Source organism: Octopus bimaculoides, chromosome 2 (assembly GCF_046866305.1).
Source record: "Octopus bimaculoides isolate indiv1 chromosome 2, ASM4686630v1, whole genome shotgun sequence".
In the NCBI taxonomy this organism is placed as follows: domain Eukaryota; kingdom Metazoa; phylum Mollusca; class Cephalopoda; order Octopoda; family Octopodidae; genus Octopus; species Octopus bimaculoides.
The window spans coordinates 164,697,017-164,715,259 of record NC_142929.1 but is presented as its reverse complement, the minus strand read 5'-3'; the positions used below and the strand labels follow the sequence as shown (position 1 = coordinate 164,715,259).

Below are 18,243 nucleotides of genomic sequence, written 5' to 3'. Positions count from 1 at the left end.
AGCTTTTTCTCCTGTGACTAAGTAATTAAACCAAAAAGAAAGAAAAAAAAATGAGAGATGTAAATTGTATCGAGTAATCATTAGCAAAAGTATATAAAGAAAAGGAGAAGATCATATTTTATATGGTATCTTCGGACAATAATAAATTTAAACTTAGGATATTTAAGAAGAAAAAGTTCCACCAGGATATGAATGAATATACATACCTCATTTTCATACGTTTTATCTTGTATTCGAATTGGTATTTCTAATGGGTAAACATAAACGTAGATCTGGTGGTAACAGCTCAAGCCCCAGGCACAGTCCGGTGTGGCAGAGATTCTCTTGAAGTGTGATGTATACTCAGAACTTGATTTATTAACTTGTTGTACATACTTGGCTTTTGTGAAGAGTGTGAACACATTGCCATCCCAGCTGACCAGCCAGAGTGGTGACCCAAGCATTGGCTACTTCCCATTGATCCTGTAACACAATCAGAATACATTACATATATTGGGTCATCCTATAAATAATGCAATTTTTTCAGTTGCATAAACTAAAAGTCAGAGGAGAACAGTATAAACTACCTGCATCAACTTGCTATAAAAGCAGGTAGTAATTTTACCTTGTGCTTATTCTTAGTGCAAGTTTTGAAGAGTGCTGTTCGATTTTAACAATTATTTTTTCAAAGCTATAATGGAAGTGAAAAAGTAGCATATTCAACATATTTTGTTTTATGAGTTCAATAAAGGCAACAACACAAAGGAAAGTGTGAGAAATATTAATGCAGTATAAGGGGATCAGACAATAAGTGTAAGCCAGTATCAATGGTGGTTCCAGAAATTCCGAGCTGGAAACTACAGTCTAGAAGATGAGCCTTGTCCTGAAAGATCTGTAGAGCTTGAAGAGGACGTCCTGCAAACCCTGGTGGAACAAAATTCCATCATAACCGTTGAGGAACTAGCTGGATTTGTCATCAGAAAAGTCAGCAAATTAGGTCAATGGATTCTTTACAAACTTTCCAAGACTAATTACATGCAGAGAGTGAGTGTGTGCTCTTCTTTGCTGTCAAGTCTCACAAGTTAACCTTTTTGGGACTGAATAGTGACTGGTGATGAGAAATGGATTCTCTATAAAAATGTCAAGCACCAAAGACAGTGGTAGGGAAAGGAGAAACACTGGCACCCCAGGCTAAAGAAGGTCTTCACCCACATAAGGTGTTATCTGTTTGGTGGGATAGTCCACTTTGAACTTTTAAACCCAAACCAAATGATAACAGAGGCGATCTCGTGCGAGCAGCTTGAACAGCTTAAGTCAGTGCTAGAAGAAAAACGACTATCTTTGGTGTTCTTCCATCAGAATAATGCTTGACCACATACAGTGAGGATAACATTTCAAAGGCTGCAACAGTTTGAATGAGAAACAATGCCCCACCCACCATATTCACCAGACATTGCCCCATCTGATTATCATTTATTCTTCAGTCTTCAAAATCATTTGGACAGAGAAAATATGAATTCTGTAGACAAGGTCAGAACAATACTGGAGGAGTATTTTTCATCACAGACAAGTGAATTTTGGAAGAGGGGCCCTGCAAGTCTACCAGATAGATGGAAGAGCATTGTAGAAAATGAAAGAGAGTATATTTTAGATTAAAAAAGAACTTTATTTTGTATAAAAAAAAAAAACATATTATTTATGGGATGAGCCAATAAATGTATATATAAGTAAATATATATACATGTATGTGCACATGTATGTATAGGTAAAAATATATATGTAAGATTGTGTACATATCATCATCATCGTTTAACGTCCGCTTTCCATGCTAGCATGGGTTGGACGATTTGACTGAGGACTGGCAAACCAGAAGGTTGCACCAGAGTTTCTACAGCTGGATGCCCTTCCTAACACCAACCACTCCGAGAGTGTAGTGGGTGCTTTTACATGCCACCGGCATGAGGGCCAGTCACACGGTACTGGCAACGGCCACGCTCAAAAAGGTGTTTCTTACGTGCCACCTGCACGGGAGCCAGTCCAGCAGCACTGGCAACGACCTCGCTCAAATGATTTTCTAACATGCCACCACCACAAGTGCTAGAAGGTGACTCTGGTAACGATTATACTCAAATGGTGCTATTTACGGGTCACTAGCACGGAAGCTTGACAGCTGCTCTGGCAATAAACATGCTCGGACAGTGCTGTTAGTGCTCCACTGGTGCAGGTGCCAGTCATCGAGTATGGTTCACTTACGATTTCGATTCCGATTTCACTTGCCCCAACAGGTCTTCGCAAGCAGAGTTTAGTGTTCAATGAAGTAGAGGTTGGCATGGGTGCCACTCGCTGGATTCGGTTCGATTTCGATCTCAGATTTCAAATTTCAAATTACAAATTCACTTGCCTCAACAGGTTTTCGCATATATATATATATATATATGGTTAAGCATAATTGTTGAACGTAGGGCCTCACAGAGGAAATGTAAAATGACTGAGTATTTTGGTAGTATGCTGTGCTTGAAAACACCTGTCAAGCCAAATGAAATCATAGTTGTGGCCGATGCCAGTGTCATGTAACTGGTACCCATGCCAGTGGCATGTAAAAAGCACACTCAAACATTGGACCTCACAGAGGCAATGATAAGTGACCGAGACCTTTGGTGTTATGTCATGCTTGAGAAGACCCATCAAGCCGAGTGAAATTGTAGCTGTGGCTGATGCCAGTGTCACATAACTGGCACCCGTGCCAGTGACATGTAAAAAGCACCCATTATACTCTTGGAGTGGTTGGTGTTAGAAAGGGCATCCAGCTGTAACAGTCATGCCAAATCAGATTGGAACCTGGTGTAGCCCTCCAGCTTACCAGTTTCAGTCAAACTGTCTAATCCATGCCAGCATGGAAAACAGATGCCAAATGATGATGATGATGATGATGTGCGTGTGTGTGTGTGTGTGTATATATATGAATGTATGTGTTCATATGTATGTGTGTTTGTATGTATATAAATATATATGTATAAATGTTTGTATATGTGTGTGTATATATGTGTGTGTACGTATGGAGACATGTACATTGGTTCATCCAATAGTTTCTTGATAAGTATAAAATAAAATTATAATCTCTTGTAGTATGTGTTTTAGTATATACTTTTATTTTTTTTTTACTTTTATTATCTCCAATCTTTTATTTCCTTCTTTATGTCTTCACAGCACATATGCAAACTCATTGTTACTCTATTCTATCTAGTAATTGGTGCCAACTGCCTAAACCGCCCCCTCCCACCATCTTAGCCTTAAATGGGAAATAATAAGAAAAGCACAGCCTTATAGAAATAGTAGATATGGGTGTGAGCTGTGCTCTAAGGAAACATGTGAAATTTTAAAGTACAAAGATCAGGGCAACCTGATTAATGATAGATTAGACCTTCAGGTATCATGCATACCCAGTAATTTTCCATGCACATCTCAATTGAAGGTGACAGCTAACAGGCTGTACATGTGTGCTTGATTGCCTGTATGTGTGTGTGTGTGTGTGTGCATGCTTGTGTGTATGTGTGTGCATGCTCGTGTGTATGTATGGACAAACTTGCTTCCTCTCTCTGTGTCTGAAATCAGCTCTGCCTCTTACAATGACCATAATGCTTATACTCACAATGTCGCTAACACCTAAAACACCTAATCCTACCTCTAGTAGGGCTACGATCTTAATCCTAACACACTTGAATGTTTGAATGATGTCAGGTCGCAAGTGAGAACAGATGAAGCATGCCTAAAAAATGAACACGGCAACCTCCCTCTTCTTTTCAGGCACTGAATAACATCTCTCCTCCCCAAGCTTCACCCCACATTCCTTTGCCAGTTTTCAGAGTTGGCACAGTCAATGTAGGCACACTAAAAGGTAAGTCTAGTGAGATTGTAGAGATGCTTGAAAGGAGACGTGTCGATGTATGCTGCATACAAGAGGTAAGATGGAGAGGAGCTTCAGCTAGGGTCCTCACAGGCAAGGCACATAGATACAAAATCTTCTGCCAATATTTGCCTTGCAGGTAAAATCTGCAGGTCCTTGAGTGCCTTCCAAATTTCTTCTTTCGTGTAGGGTTTTGGATTGCATTGGATCCTCCATGGGTTTTTATGTTTTTTGTTTGGTGGGCTGGGGTTTCGGCTTTGGTTGTTTCATTTTTGCCTTTTCCTTTTTCTTCCTTTCCTTCTTTATGTCTGTGTTCGTGTTCTGTCCTCCCTTTTCTTGTGGTTGGAACTTTTTTCTTCAGGTTGTCCACTGGGGTGAGCGCTCCATTCATTTGTTGGACCACTGGCACAGAGGGGCTTCTAGTTGCTGCTTCCTTGGCTCTCCTATTCTTTTCTACCTAGTCATTCACAGGGGTGGGAGACCCATTCTTTTGAGGAACCACTGGATCAAAGAGACTTCCGAGTTTTGTTTCCTTTTCTTTTTCTCTATCGTTATTAAACTTGCCACAATACTTTTCCATTATGACATCCAGGGTGTCAATGTATGGTCAGATAAGCATATAGGATTGGATGAATTCATTTTTCTTCCGCTCTATCTCATCAATGGTTCTACAAAAACCATTGTTTTCCAGTGCAGCAGTGATGATGTTGTTTGGTAGATCGCCGCTAGCAATAATCCATACTCGCAACAGAAGATTCAATTCTTATCTTCTCCCACTTTGGTGTCATCTTTGTTTATTAAGCCCAGAGGAGAAAGTAGAGGATAGAGAGGAAGTGAGAGATAGAGGTGGGGTAGAAAAGAAGAAACACAGAGAGGGGAGTAGGGAAAGAGAGAGGGAAATATGAAGGAAAGAGAGAGGTGATATGAAGGAAAGAGAGGGGTGTGGGGTGTTAGCAAGACAGAGGGAGGTAGAGGAGGGGGAGAGAAAGAGAAACAGAGTGAGGGAAAGGAGGGGAAGAGAAAGAGAGGGGAATAGGGAAAGAGAGAGGGAAATATGAAGGAAAGAGAGAGGTGCTATGAAGGGAAGAGAGAAGGTGATATGAAGGAAAGAGAAGGATGTAGGGTGTTAGCAAGACAGAGGGAGGTAGAGGAGGGGGAGAGAAAGAGAGACAGAGGGAGGGAGAGGATGGGAAGAGAAAGGGAGACAGAGTGAGGGAGAGACAGGAAAGGATGAAGGATGTGAGGGAAAGGAGAAACAGAGTGAGAAGAGAGGGAAATGAAAAATATATGAGGGAGAGGGTGAGGTGACAGGGGGAGAGGTAGATGTTGAGAGAGACAAAGGAAGGGAAAGAGAAGTGAGAAAAGAAGAAGATATGAAAGGGAGGGTTAGAGATGAGAAAAAGAGTAAGATATGGAAGAGAGAGGGAAAGAGGTAGGTGTAAGGCAAACTCTATTGGTTGTTTCAGGAGAATGAAAAAGCACGTCTTTCCACAACGAAACCGGAAGTAGATATATACATATATAAATATATGTATATATATATATATATATATATATATATATATATATATATATATATATATATATATATATATATATATATTTACTTGGAAAATGGAGCAACAAATACAAGAAAAAGAATTTTCGTTGGACTAGATAGCCGTTGTTTTATTATGTGGAGCTTGTGAAATGAGTCAGTGTGGAGGTTTAGGTTATGTAATGAGTCATTTTGTATATTATGTCATTGTCACTTACGCACGTTTCGATCCAGCCAGTAGTTTGGCCGATCTCTTCAGAGTGTTAAAGGGTATATTCAAAGTTTGTGGTGTGCGAAATGTAGGAGAAGTAATTATTGGGTGTAATAGTGGTGATAGGTAAATAGAGCCTTACGTTTTAGTTGTTGCGTTGGTCTTCTTGTAAGGGGATATAGGGTGGGTGCTATTTAAGAACATTGTTCCAGTTTTAGTCAAGCGCATCTCCACGTGATGTTTGTGATTGCTGGTTGCGCTGTGTTTTTATAGCACCGGCATATATATATATATACACACACATATACATATATATATATACATACATATAAATAGATGTGTGTATTTTTCCCTTGTTTACAATTAACAAGGAAACAATAGATAAACAGTTACCAGGGTAGCAAAAAATCACACAAGTAAAAAGGGTGTAACACCTTGTTTTTAAAGGTAGAAACTCCAGGTTTATGTGAAATATTTTGTATAATATATAAATAAATAAATAAATGGAGTTAAACACAGGTGTTATTCAAATTCTTTTACTTCCAACACATGTTTCAATAAGGCTAGAGAAAGTTACCTACATTAATTCCATTCAATCTTATTCTATCTTTACTAATGGAGACATGAAATCTAGTTGTAAGGATATAAACGATATCAATTTTAATTTATACGCCAACAGCAAACATGAAAGGAGATAACCTTTATTTAACCCCCTTTTTTCATTCTAAAGGTATATCAATGTCTTTTAAAGATAGTTACACTAAGAATAAGGCAACTAATAGTAAAATTATTTGGTTGATTATTCCTTATGGGAGGCAAATTAAATCTAATCTTCCTTTACAGTTTCAGGAAGCTATTATTAGGAATTTTCCAAAGAATTCTAGGTATTACTCTATTATCAACTTGTACATGGTTAGGATTGGTTTTTCCAACACAAAAAATTTCTTACAAATTATCACAGTTCTTAAATTGCAGCCTTGGTTTCTGCCGGAGTCTCCTTCCATTCACAAGTTCTCCATATAGCATCTGCTTAGGAATCCTGCTATCCTTTATTCTAATAAGGTGTCCAGTCCAATGTAACCATTGCTTGTGCACCATTGCCTCAATACTCAAGATATCAGCTGTCCTCAGGACCTGTGTGTCTGGAATTTTTGAGGTCCAGCCAACATTGAGAATGTGTCTGAGACATCTCTGATGAAAGCGTTCAAGGACCCTTACCTGACGTTTGTACAGAGTCCATGTCTCACATGAGTAGAGGAGCGATGTCAGTACACATGCATGGTACACAGCAACTTTTGTTTGCCTTGCTGTACCATGCTGGGACCAGACACAAGACTGAAGAGACCGGAAGGAATTAGTTGCTTTTTGCAACCTGAAAGATATTTCCTCATCCAGGGAGGAAGAACGGCTGAGTGTGCTGCCCAGGTAGACAAATTTGTCTACTGCCTTCAGAACTGTTCCTTCAACCAAGATAGTTAGTTTCACATATGGATTTCCTGGTGCAAGCTGGAACATTACAACAGTCTTGTCCAGGCTAATGCTAAGTCCAAATGCCTTGCAAATGCATTTGGACTTATATATATATACATTTACATATATATAAATATACATACATATATATATATATATATATATATATATATATATATATATATATATATATACATATATATATACATATATATATATATATATATATACATATATATATACATATATATATATATATATATATATACATATATATATACATATATACATATATATACATACATATATACATACATATACATACATATATACATACATATATATACATACATATATACATACATATATATACATACATATACATACATATATATACATACATATACATACATACATATACATACATATATATACATACATATACATACATACACATACATATATATACATACATATACATACATACATATATATATATATATATATATATATATATATACAAGTTCCTATACTTGAAAGACCTAGTAACATGCAATCAAGCAATATGCATGGTGCTTACCGAAACGCATCTAACACCTAATATAGCAGATGCGGAGATAAATATACCAGAGTATGCCGTACTCCGAACAGACAGAAGGGATAGAAGTCATGGGGGAGTTGCAATGTACATCCGAGAAGATGTCACACCCCTACTACTACTATCACACTCAAACTCTGTATGTGATACTTTAATAGTACACATAAAACAAATTGATGTAGTTGTATGCTCAACATACCGTCCACCAAATACCGCAAAGCAGGAGGGTAAATTTGAGGACAGCCTCAGACGCATAGAAGAGGTCCTGACAAATCTGGACCAACACATCAATATACTTTTCCTAGGCGACTTTAACCTCCCAAATGTTAAATGGCCTGAAGGTCACATCCTCTCTGGGATGTCACTGCATGAACAAAGCCAGGCAAAATCATTGCTAGAACTATCCAACATGCTGTTCATGGAACAAGTGATACTCCAACCAACCAGGGGAAGCAATATTTTAGATCTCTGCTTCACAAACAATGTGAGCCTAATCCATAATGTGAAAATAACGCCCACATCTCTCTCAGATCATAACATTATAGAATTAACTATGTATGGTCCTAGACAACCCACTGACACCCACCCCACCAGGAGGACTCAAGCAATATCCAACCTGAATTTCCACAGGGCGGACTGGAAGTCAATTCGCAGAGAGATTCGAAATCAAAACTGGCATGACAGCCTTTCTATACAAGACAATGACCTCAAACTAAGTCATTTTATGTCAACCATACAAGACATATGCACCAAATACGTGCCATATAGAAAGACCAGCAAACATGCCAATAGAATTCCTAGAGACAGGAAAATCCTTATGAGACACAGAACAAAGGTCTCAAACCAGTTAAATAGAGAACTGGAGGATAGGAAAAGGGCTAAATTAAAACTAACACTGTTAGAAATAGAAAACAAAATTAAACTCTCCCATGAAAAGGAGAGAGCAAAGAAGGAGAAGAGAGCAGTAGAAAGTATAAAAACAAACCCCAAGGCTTTCTATAGATTTGCAAAAGAGACTGCTACGGTACAGTATAAGATAGGACCCCTATTCCTGCCTAATGGCTCACTGACTGCAGATCCCACATGGATAAGTGAAGTGCTCAGTACACAATTCAAGAGTGTCTTCACTTCTCCTCTGAGTCACATGCAGATAAAGAACCCAGCTGATTTCTTTGACAATAGCACTCAGCAGAAAAAGACTGCATCCATTACCTACATCGACATTGAAGAGGAAGATGTAATAGCTGCCATAAATGAAATGAGCTCAAATTCGGCAACTGGCCCCAATGGTTTCCCAGCTGTCCTCTTAAAGTCGTGTAAACAAGAATTAGCAGGACCACTCCGGATACTCTTCCAGAGTTTCCTTGCAAATGGTAAACTTCCCAAAAAGCTGAAGGAAGGCACCATATGTCCTATCCATAAAGGTGGAAGCAGAGCAGAGGCTGGGAACTACAGGCCCATCTCTCTGACTTCACATATTAGCAAAGTCATCGAACAAATTGTCAGAAGGAGATTGATTGCGTTCCTAGAAGAAAATGACTTGCTGAATGAGACCCAGCATGGTTTCCGTCCAGGTAGAAGCTGCCTCACACAGCTCTTGCAGCATTATGACTGGGTCCTGAAGCAGCTACTTGACCATTCAAATGTTGATGTGATATATCTCGACTTTGCAAAAGCCTTTGACAAAGTTGATCATGGCTTGATATGTCACAAGCTGCGAAACCTTGGCATAGCTGGTAAATTAGGAGAGTGGCTGCATGACTTCCTGAATGGTAGAAGTCAGACAGTTTCAGCCAATGGAGAACTATCTAGGGAAACACAAATATTGAGCGGTGTTCCACAAGGAACTGTTCTGGGGCCACTACTGTTCATAGTGGCCCTTCTGGACATGCCCACGGTCACTCGGAGAGCCACTGTCACTAGCTATGCTGATGACACAAAGATATCTCAGGCAATAAAGAATCCTGATGATATTGTAAGCCTGCAGAATGACCTAAATGCAATATATGAGTGGGCAGAACAAAATAATATGCAGTTCAATGCAAAAAAATTTCAAGTACTGCGCTACAAGACCACAAGTACCTCCCAACTGGCATACACAGGGCCTGGAGGTACTGCGATCCCAGAACCACAAACAGTAAGAGATCTGGGCATCAACATGTGTAGTGATGCATCATTTCACATGCACATTGTCAAGTTGACAGCAAGGTGCAGACAACTGGGAGGGTGGATACTGGCGTAATGGTTAAGAGCGCGGGCTACTAACCCCAAGGTTCCGAGTTCGATTCACAGCAGCGACCTGATTAATAATAGTAATAATAATAGTAATAATAATAATAATAATAATATAATAATAATAATATAATAATAATAATAGTAACATCGATAGGAATGAGAACCCAGGTTCGAAATTTCCCCAAGACACCTGACGAAGGCTGGAGGGTATATCAGCCGAAACGTTGTGTTAACAACAAACAAGATGAAGACGAATATCCGTCAAATGTAAATAATGTAAATAATATATCTAATAGTGTATGTATATATTTTATATGTGTACATAGATATATACACAGACACACACACAAAACAGCTGACCTTAACAAACACATATTTTCAACATATAGATATGCATTTATAAAGTAAACTATTAATCTGCACCTATATGTGTACCTTGACATACAAACATATATTCATGAATATTTCAATCAACATCTAATCATGTGCCAGAGAGAAGAAATGTCAGCATCACATTATAGATTCTATCAACATTCGCAGTTGTCCTATTCTTAGCTGAAAGTGTTTTCTTATCCATTTTTACAATCCGTTTTTCTATGTTTGCCTATATCGGATGGTTTTCCTTTTTATTGGTTTCGTCTAAAAAGAAGAGGCTGTGTCAGTGGCTTTTTTGGGTTTTCTGTCACAGTGAGATTGAAGCAGTTAATGTTTGTCTTGAACATGAATGTACTGAATGTAAGAGCATCTTTACAGATGGAGCAGGTCTTTCTTAATGCTAATCCTAACCACTCAACTATGAAGTAAGGAATGGAGAATCTATGTACACCAGATCAAGGGGCACAAGACAGTGGATGTGGTCAGATTTTAATTTCCAAATATATGGTCTAAAATTCTGTATTTGAGGTTAGTAGCCAAGCTTCTCTGTACTAGCAGGCTGAATTATCTGCCTCAAACATACACACTCAACGAGATCTGACAATTTTATCTAGTCCTTTTTTTCCAACCATATTGCTTTTTTTATATATATATATATTCACATTAACTTACAGATGTTCAAACTGAACAACAACTCCATCAATCTCACCAATCTGAAGAGAATCTGCCAAGATCATGTACATTGCCCCTCTTCCCCAGGCTAACTTATAAAATAAAACCTTAACTTCGTGACTACTGTGTCTCTTATGTCCCCAAATAAAGAATCTGTTTTTCTGTTACTTTTCTTATTGTATTATTTATAGCTACATTTAAGGCAGTGAGCAGGTAGAATCATTGATGTGCTGGACAAAATGCTTAGCAGTATTTCTTCCAGTTCTTTACATCCTGAGTTCAAAAACTCGCAAGGTCAACTTTGCCTTTCATCCTTCCAGAGTTGCTAAAATAAAGTACTAGCCAAGTACTGAGGCTGACGTAATTGACTAACCCTTCTCCCTAAAACTGCTAGCCTTGTGCAACAATTTGAAACAGTTATTTAAAGTTACATTTGCTATTTATAGTTGTTATACCATTCAGATGGATCCTCATTCCCACACCTCTGTTTAAACTTATATCTCTCATCACAAAAGTTATGATTAGAGAGCACAAGAATTAGAATTTTTGGAAAACATACAATTAAATACATCAACCCTAGAAAGGTGATAGGCAAAGTTGACTTCAATGATATTTGACTCAGAATGTAAGGGACAATAATTAACCCTTTAGCATTTACATTATTCTGTCAAAAGCAATGCTCATTTAGTCACATTAGTTTTGAATTAATCATGTATTACTTTGTAGCTTGGAGATTTTTATGAGGTTACTGTTAATTTTTAGAATGATATTGTAGTGTTGGTGTGAGAGGCTAGAAATGGCTGATTTGATCATAAAACTTGTAGAATATTTTGGTCAGATGTGGCTGGTTTAAATATTAAAGGGTTAATTACTATGTGGTATTTTGTCCAATGCTGTAATAATTCTACAAATCTATCACCCTATATTTAAGAATATTTACAAGGGGCACATTTATAAAAAATATATTATTATATGACATCACAAGTTTAGCTATAGAGAAATGTGACCACAGACTAGCTCATATAAAGAAGTAAGCATAATCTAACAACTTACAATCAATGTTTCCTCTGCAATCACATCAAAATAAAGCCATATTTGATTTTATTGTTTGTTTCTATTCATAAAAAATCAGTTTCTTAAAACAAATATTACAGTCACCAACGCCCAGCGTCGCCTTTCTGGCACTTGTGCCCGTGGCATGTGTAAGGACTTTCGAGCGAGATTGTTGCCAGTGCCGCTGGACTGGCTCTTGTGTGGGTGGCACGTAAAATACACCATTTTGAGCATGGCCGTTGCCAGTACCGCCTGACTGGCCTTTGTGCCGGTGGCACGTAAAAGCACTCACTACACTCTCGGAGTGGTTGGCATTAGGAAGGGCATCCAGCTGTAGAAACTCTGCCAAATCAGATTGGAGCCGGTGTAGCCATCGGGTTTCACCAGTCCTCAGTCAAATCGTCCAACCCATGCTAGCATGGAAAGCGGACGTTAGATGATGATGATGATGATGAAGAAAAGAAGGATGATGTTTGTGATGAAATAAGTCTTATGTAACAGATGTTGACATATTTAAAACAATTGTATTGGTAGAGAACATATATAATTTTCATGATATTTCTTAACACAGCTTGCATTACTATCATTTAGTCAGAGAAAGACAGAGGGTACTGATAACCTTTATAGGCCCTCCTAGATTGATAAGCTAAATGTGGTTGATATTCAGTTTGAACTATTTTACTGTTTGATAGAAAACAAAGAACAGAGAAAGAGTTCTAGAAGACTACAGTTTTGTGGATGAAGGAATAGGAGAAATGTTTAAATGTATTTTGAAAACCAAGATACAATATGAATACAAGAGATAGGCTTAGAAAGTGGTACACAGCTTGCTAGTTCCAAGTAGTAGAAGCCGTCATACAGTAGAAGTCAAAGTTCATTTTTCATCTTCTATGCCTATTTCCTATACTAATATGGGTTAGATGAGAACATATTTGTAGCAGGATTTTACAGATGGATGCTCTTTTTGTCACAAACTCTTGCCTGCTTTTTAAGAGAAACTGTATTTCACAAGTCTTCAAAAGTACAGAGTGGTTGATCATAATGCCAACAACAAAAGTAAACAGATTTGAATTAACCCAATGTAATATGAAAAAAAAAATCTTTACAAAAATAAAGTATATAGGCACAGGCATGGCTGTGTGGTTAAAAAGTTTGCTTCCTGACCACATGGTTCCAGGTTCAGTCCCATTATGTAGCACTTTGGGCAAGTGCTTTCTACTATATCCTTGGGTCGACCAAAAAGCCTTGAGAGTGGATTTGGTAGGCAGAAACAGAAAGAAGCAGCGAGCTGGCAGAAACGTTAGCGCTCCGGGTGAAATGCTTAGCAGTATTTCGTCTGCTGTTACGTTCTGAGTTCAAATTCCGCCGAGGTCAACTTTGCCTTTCATCTTTTCGGGGTCGATAAATAAAGTACCAGTTACGCACTGGAGTCGATGTAATCGACTTAATCCCTTTGTCTGCCCTTGTTTGTCCCCTCTATGTTTAGCCCCTTGTGGGCAATAACGAAATAAGTAATGAAAGAAGCCTGTCGTATGTGTGTGTGTGTCTTTGTGTTTGTCCACTACTACCACTTGACAAACGGAGTCGGTGTGTTTACGTCCCCATAACTTAGAGGCTCGGCAAAAGAGACCAATAAAATAAGTACCAGGCTTTAAAAAAAAGTACTGGGGTCGATTCTTCAAGGTGGTGCCTCAGCATGACCGCAATTTAATGATCTAAACAAGTAAACAATATATATCTCTCAGAAAAAAGGGGATTTATTTATTGAGATCAGATTCTAGCTACGGCATATTTTTTTTTCCAGAAAATTAACTGTTTGTTACAGTCCTGGTTTCTTTGATTCTTAGTTTGTTACCCCACGATCATTATTTCAGACAGTGAGCACCTTAACAAAAGCAGCCCAGTTAGTGTCCTGGCTGAAATAGCAAATGCTTTCAGAAGAAACATTTGAATTAACTCCCTTCAAAAGACAGTTTATAAAATTTATGTTCGTTTCACAATATCACGGGTTTCTTTAGATTTTTCCATCATGACAGAATCTGAGGATCTTAAGATCCTAATATGATAACTATTTCTTTCTGGTTCTCGCCAACAAACATCAAGTGGAAAATTGGGTCCGACCACGAACCTAACACTTGGTTTGAATGCAGTTGACTCAGTAACCTAATGGTGTGGTCTGCTACTATTGTAACACTCTGAGCCTTGATAATACATCTATTAACATGCTGTAGTATATTTTAATATATCATGATTGGATGAGCACTTTGCAAGTTAATTTGGGTTTGGTTAGAAAAGAGCTTGATTCATTATCAGATATGGCAATAAAGCTACAAATTCTATTCGACAATAACAAAATGTTCTTCACCGAAAATTTTAATAAGGCAGTGGGAAATTTCCGATGTTACGAATTAAACCATCCATTGGCTCGATTAACATCTTTACTCTCAGTCTGGAATGAGTTAATCGGACACCACCGCCTTTCTGTTATTTTCACTTTATTATAGTTGCCAACCTGTCAGCTAATAAAATAGAGGTGCGTGTGCATGTATGATACAGGTAGTGTTAGAGCCTACATGTGCTATGTCTGCTGGTAGCATTATCGACATTAGAAGGATATAATAAGCTTATCCAAAGAAAGAATATCACGAAAATTGCTACCGTTTATTGATTTGTTTCCAGACACAAGACTGAATGTAAAATTAAGTAGGGAGTTGTTTTCTCTTCAATTATGTTGGTCGAGTTAGGACCAATTTTTCCTTTACGACATGTTTTTATATTTAAATATGAACATGACATATTACAGACAATATAAATGAAATAATTATTTCATAACAATGAATAAGTAAAACAACAAAATCAATTTGTGAAATTTGAAAATAGTAGCTTCTTTTATCACATCGTATGAGAAAGTCGTGACAGAGGAAGAAAACAGTACCCTTTTAAAACCTATTGTAGCAATGGTCAGAATGTTTGCAACAGCAAGCAACACGACAATAATAGGGGTGCAAGTTATATATTCAATATGAAGCCTAACTACTGAAGTAAGAGATATTGGTAAATTTTTACAAGTGCACTAGACTTTGGTCCGAAGAAGTTTCAATCAGCTTCACTTTTAATATAAATTGGCTAAGATTTCATTTCTTGAATAACTAAACCAAATTATTTATTTATGTTTTTAGTTATTAAGAATTATCTTTTTATTTATGCTCTTAGTTATTAAGTATTATCTTTTACTAAATTAAACTGAAGAATTAAGTTGTAAGAAATATTCCTACTGCCATTGTGATTGCAGGTAGTAAATGAACATAACAAGAGATTGTTCTCTATTGATATCTGTGACTGAAACACAACTATCACCAGTCGAATTTACTGAACAGTCAGACAAAGAAAGAATAAATAAATAACGACCTATAAAGAAAAACGTATAAAATCGATTTTAAGTAATGGCTGAGAGTAGAAGAGGAGCCGTGTTTAAACGTTCAATATACGCAGATATAATTAATAATGATGTTGATTTCTAACAATATAACAATTGTTTATGATTTAAGCACAAGGCGGGGAGGGGGTTAGTCGATTACATAGTTCCCTGTAGTTGACTGGTACTTCGTTTTAGCGGCCCTGAAAGAACGGAAGATAAATTTGGCCTCAGTAGGGTTTGAATTCAGAACGTAAAGAATTGGAAGAAATAATGCAAAGCATTTATTCCGACAGACATCGTAAAAATGGATTGCAAAACAGTGGAATTAACGACAAAAATTAGCGATTATATATGTGTAAGTTGATTAGAATAAAGAGTGCAATAAGAAGAAAAGGTTGATGCATTTATAGGTGCATATCTGAAAGAGTTGGTTACAAGAGAATGTGAAAGGTTGATTTAATTAAACGTGTTTTAGCAAAAAGAAAGAGTTAGCGGACGGTGCAATGGCTAAGACAAAAAAAAATTAAATTTTTAGGAACGTGTCTTTACGCCAGTATTGATCTGCGGTGGATGATTATTGTTTCCAATTTGATTATTAAAACTAGGCAGACATAATAATGCTGTACTAATTCATACAAAATTCAGGTTAAACATTTTATTTTTACCCCACCAACCTGTTACTGTGTATAAAAATAACGACAGTCAGATTAGTGGTGAATCTAAAAATATTCCCTTTTTTCCTCTTAAGATATGGGAATCTTAAAGACATTAAATGTGGACTGTTACACATAGTAAAAATATAGTAAACATTCAACAAGTTTTAATCATGCCTGGGCGGTAAATCAGGATATCCGGAATAAGGAGATAGTCTTAATGATACCTAGGCTGTAAACCAGGAAGACTGAAGCATGCAGCTTATCTAATCATATCGAAGTAGTAAATCAGTTAGGGTGACTAAGGCATGGAGGTGTTCTAATATTTTAGGTATTAGTTGAAGTTACTGGAAGTGAATACCAGATTCAATATATAGAAGTGATCTAATACCTAGGTGGTAATTCAATTAGGGGGCTGAGGTATGGCAGTGATTTGAGCATACTTTGGTGGTAATTCGTTTTTATTTCACGATTACAATTATTATTTATATTCAATAATTTACATACATTTCTTTGCTCTTTTCTATCCTAATAACATATAAGGAAATCATCATCATTATTTGTCCTTGTAATGTCCCCTCGTTCGTCACTGTTGTGGCACATAAAGAAACGATTATTATTATTATTAAAGTCCTGTTATTCAATGACGAAGATAACAGCAATCAACATTATATCATTATTATTAGTACTTGCAATAGTCATCGCGGTAATAAGAATGATGATGATGACAGTCATCATTATACCCCCACCAACAACAACATAATCATCTTCATCCTCTACAATGAGATCGGTTGTGTTATTTATAGGAAGATGCGAAAACAAAAATGAAAACGAAAGAAACATTTGTTTTTATATTTATACGGAGAGAAAATAAATATTTGTGAAGCGACAAACTTACCCACTGCTCCCAGTCAATGTGTCCCAATGTTCTGATATTTGAAGCAACTGGAATCTTTAATAAAACTGATGTGTCCACATTTAATAATTCCAAAGAGAAAATTTTAAAACAGGTGAATATAGATAGACGTAAAATGTGTCTCTACACCAACTCCTCTATTGTATACACACTACAATAACTATGTATGTGTACATGTATCTATGTGTGTATGAGTATGCGTGTTGTAGCTATGATAGCACTGATAGTACAGTTGTAAACCACTTTTCGTCAGGGTGGGTAGAGAAAATGTAGATTTTAATTGCTAATGTGATGGGAGGGAGAAAGAGAGAGAATATAGCAATGGTAGCAGTGTCTGTTGGTGAACGAGAGTGGTACTTGTGGTGGTAGCAACAACACTATTTGCAGCAGCTGAGATGTGGCAGATGGCAACAGTGGTAGTAGTCTCTGCAGTTAGAGACAGTAAATGAACTAAGGAAACACAAGAGGGGCGCAAACAAATGGTAAAGAGATGACATCAGTCTACCAACAATACAATATTATCATTCAACTATTCACGTGGGGGTTGTAACATTTATTTCCTGCTTCCTTGTGTTGCCTCTTCTTTTTATTGTGGTGAATTATTTGTTCAAACCTTCATTTTTCTCAATTTTGTCCTGTTTATTAGATCCATTATAATTCTTATTTGGTTTCAGATATTTCGAAATATTGTTGTATGTTTATGTTCTTATATAAAATATTTTGACTTCAAAATCCCAGATTTCATTTATCAGTGATCTTTAAAAAAAAAGTAAACGCACTATCCACGAGATAACGAAAATTTTAGCTGATTAAGGTCGTGTAGGTGAGTCAGAATGACTTGTGCTTTCAGGATTTCACTGTGTACGTGTGTAGAGCAAGAGAAGGATTAAAGGGCTACACAAATTAAGGACCGGTTTTTCCCTAAAACTTGATATTAAACCTATATTTTACTTTAGGCTATATCTTGTGTTTTTAAGTCTCAGCGGTATTCTTTTTATCAACAGAGGTTACGAAGGTCCAGTACAGCCAACTTCGTTCATGTTTCGTTTTTATTCCTGTTCAAAGTTTAATTTCAAACAATACAATTTTATCCCTAATTTCGTTGATGAGGTTTTGTGAGTTAGTCGTACATTATATAGACAGATTAAGATAATAATTAATCACAGAAATGTCCTTACTTGGGACCACTTTGAGATAGTTCATATTTATCCTCTTTTTATCA

The 18,243-nt window shown here is 37.0% G+C and overlaps 1 protein-coding gene across 1 annotated transcript in view; it reads right to left on the bottom strand.

Moving 5' to 3' along the window:
* The window catches only part of LOC106875269 (tectonin beta-propeller repeat-containing protein 1), a 66,055-nt gene extending 48,876 nt beyond the window's left edge, over window positions 1-17,179 (bottom strand). The window contains exons 1-2 of the mRNA XM_014923356.3: window positions 17,004-17,179; window positions 207-462 (exon numbers count right to left, since the gene is read on the bottom strand). Coding sequence (XP_014778842.1) covers window positions 207-443 — 237 coding nt within the window. The 5' untranslated portion in view covers window positions 444-462; window positions 17,004-17,179. The remainder of the gene's footprint in view (window positions 1-206; window positions 463-17,003) is intronic.
* Window positions 17,180-18,243: the final 1,064 nt, after the last annotated feature.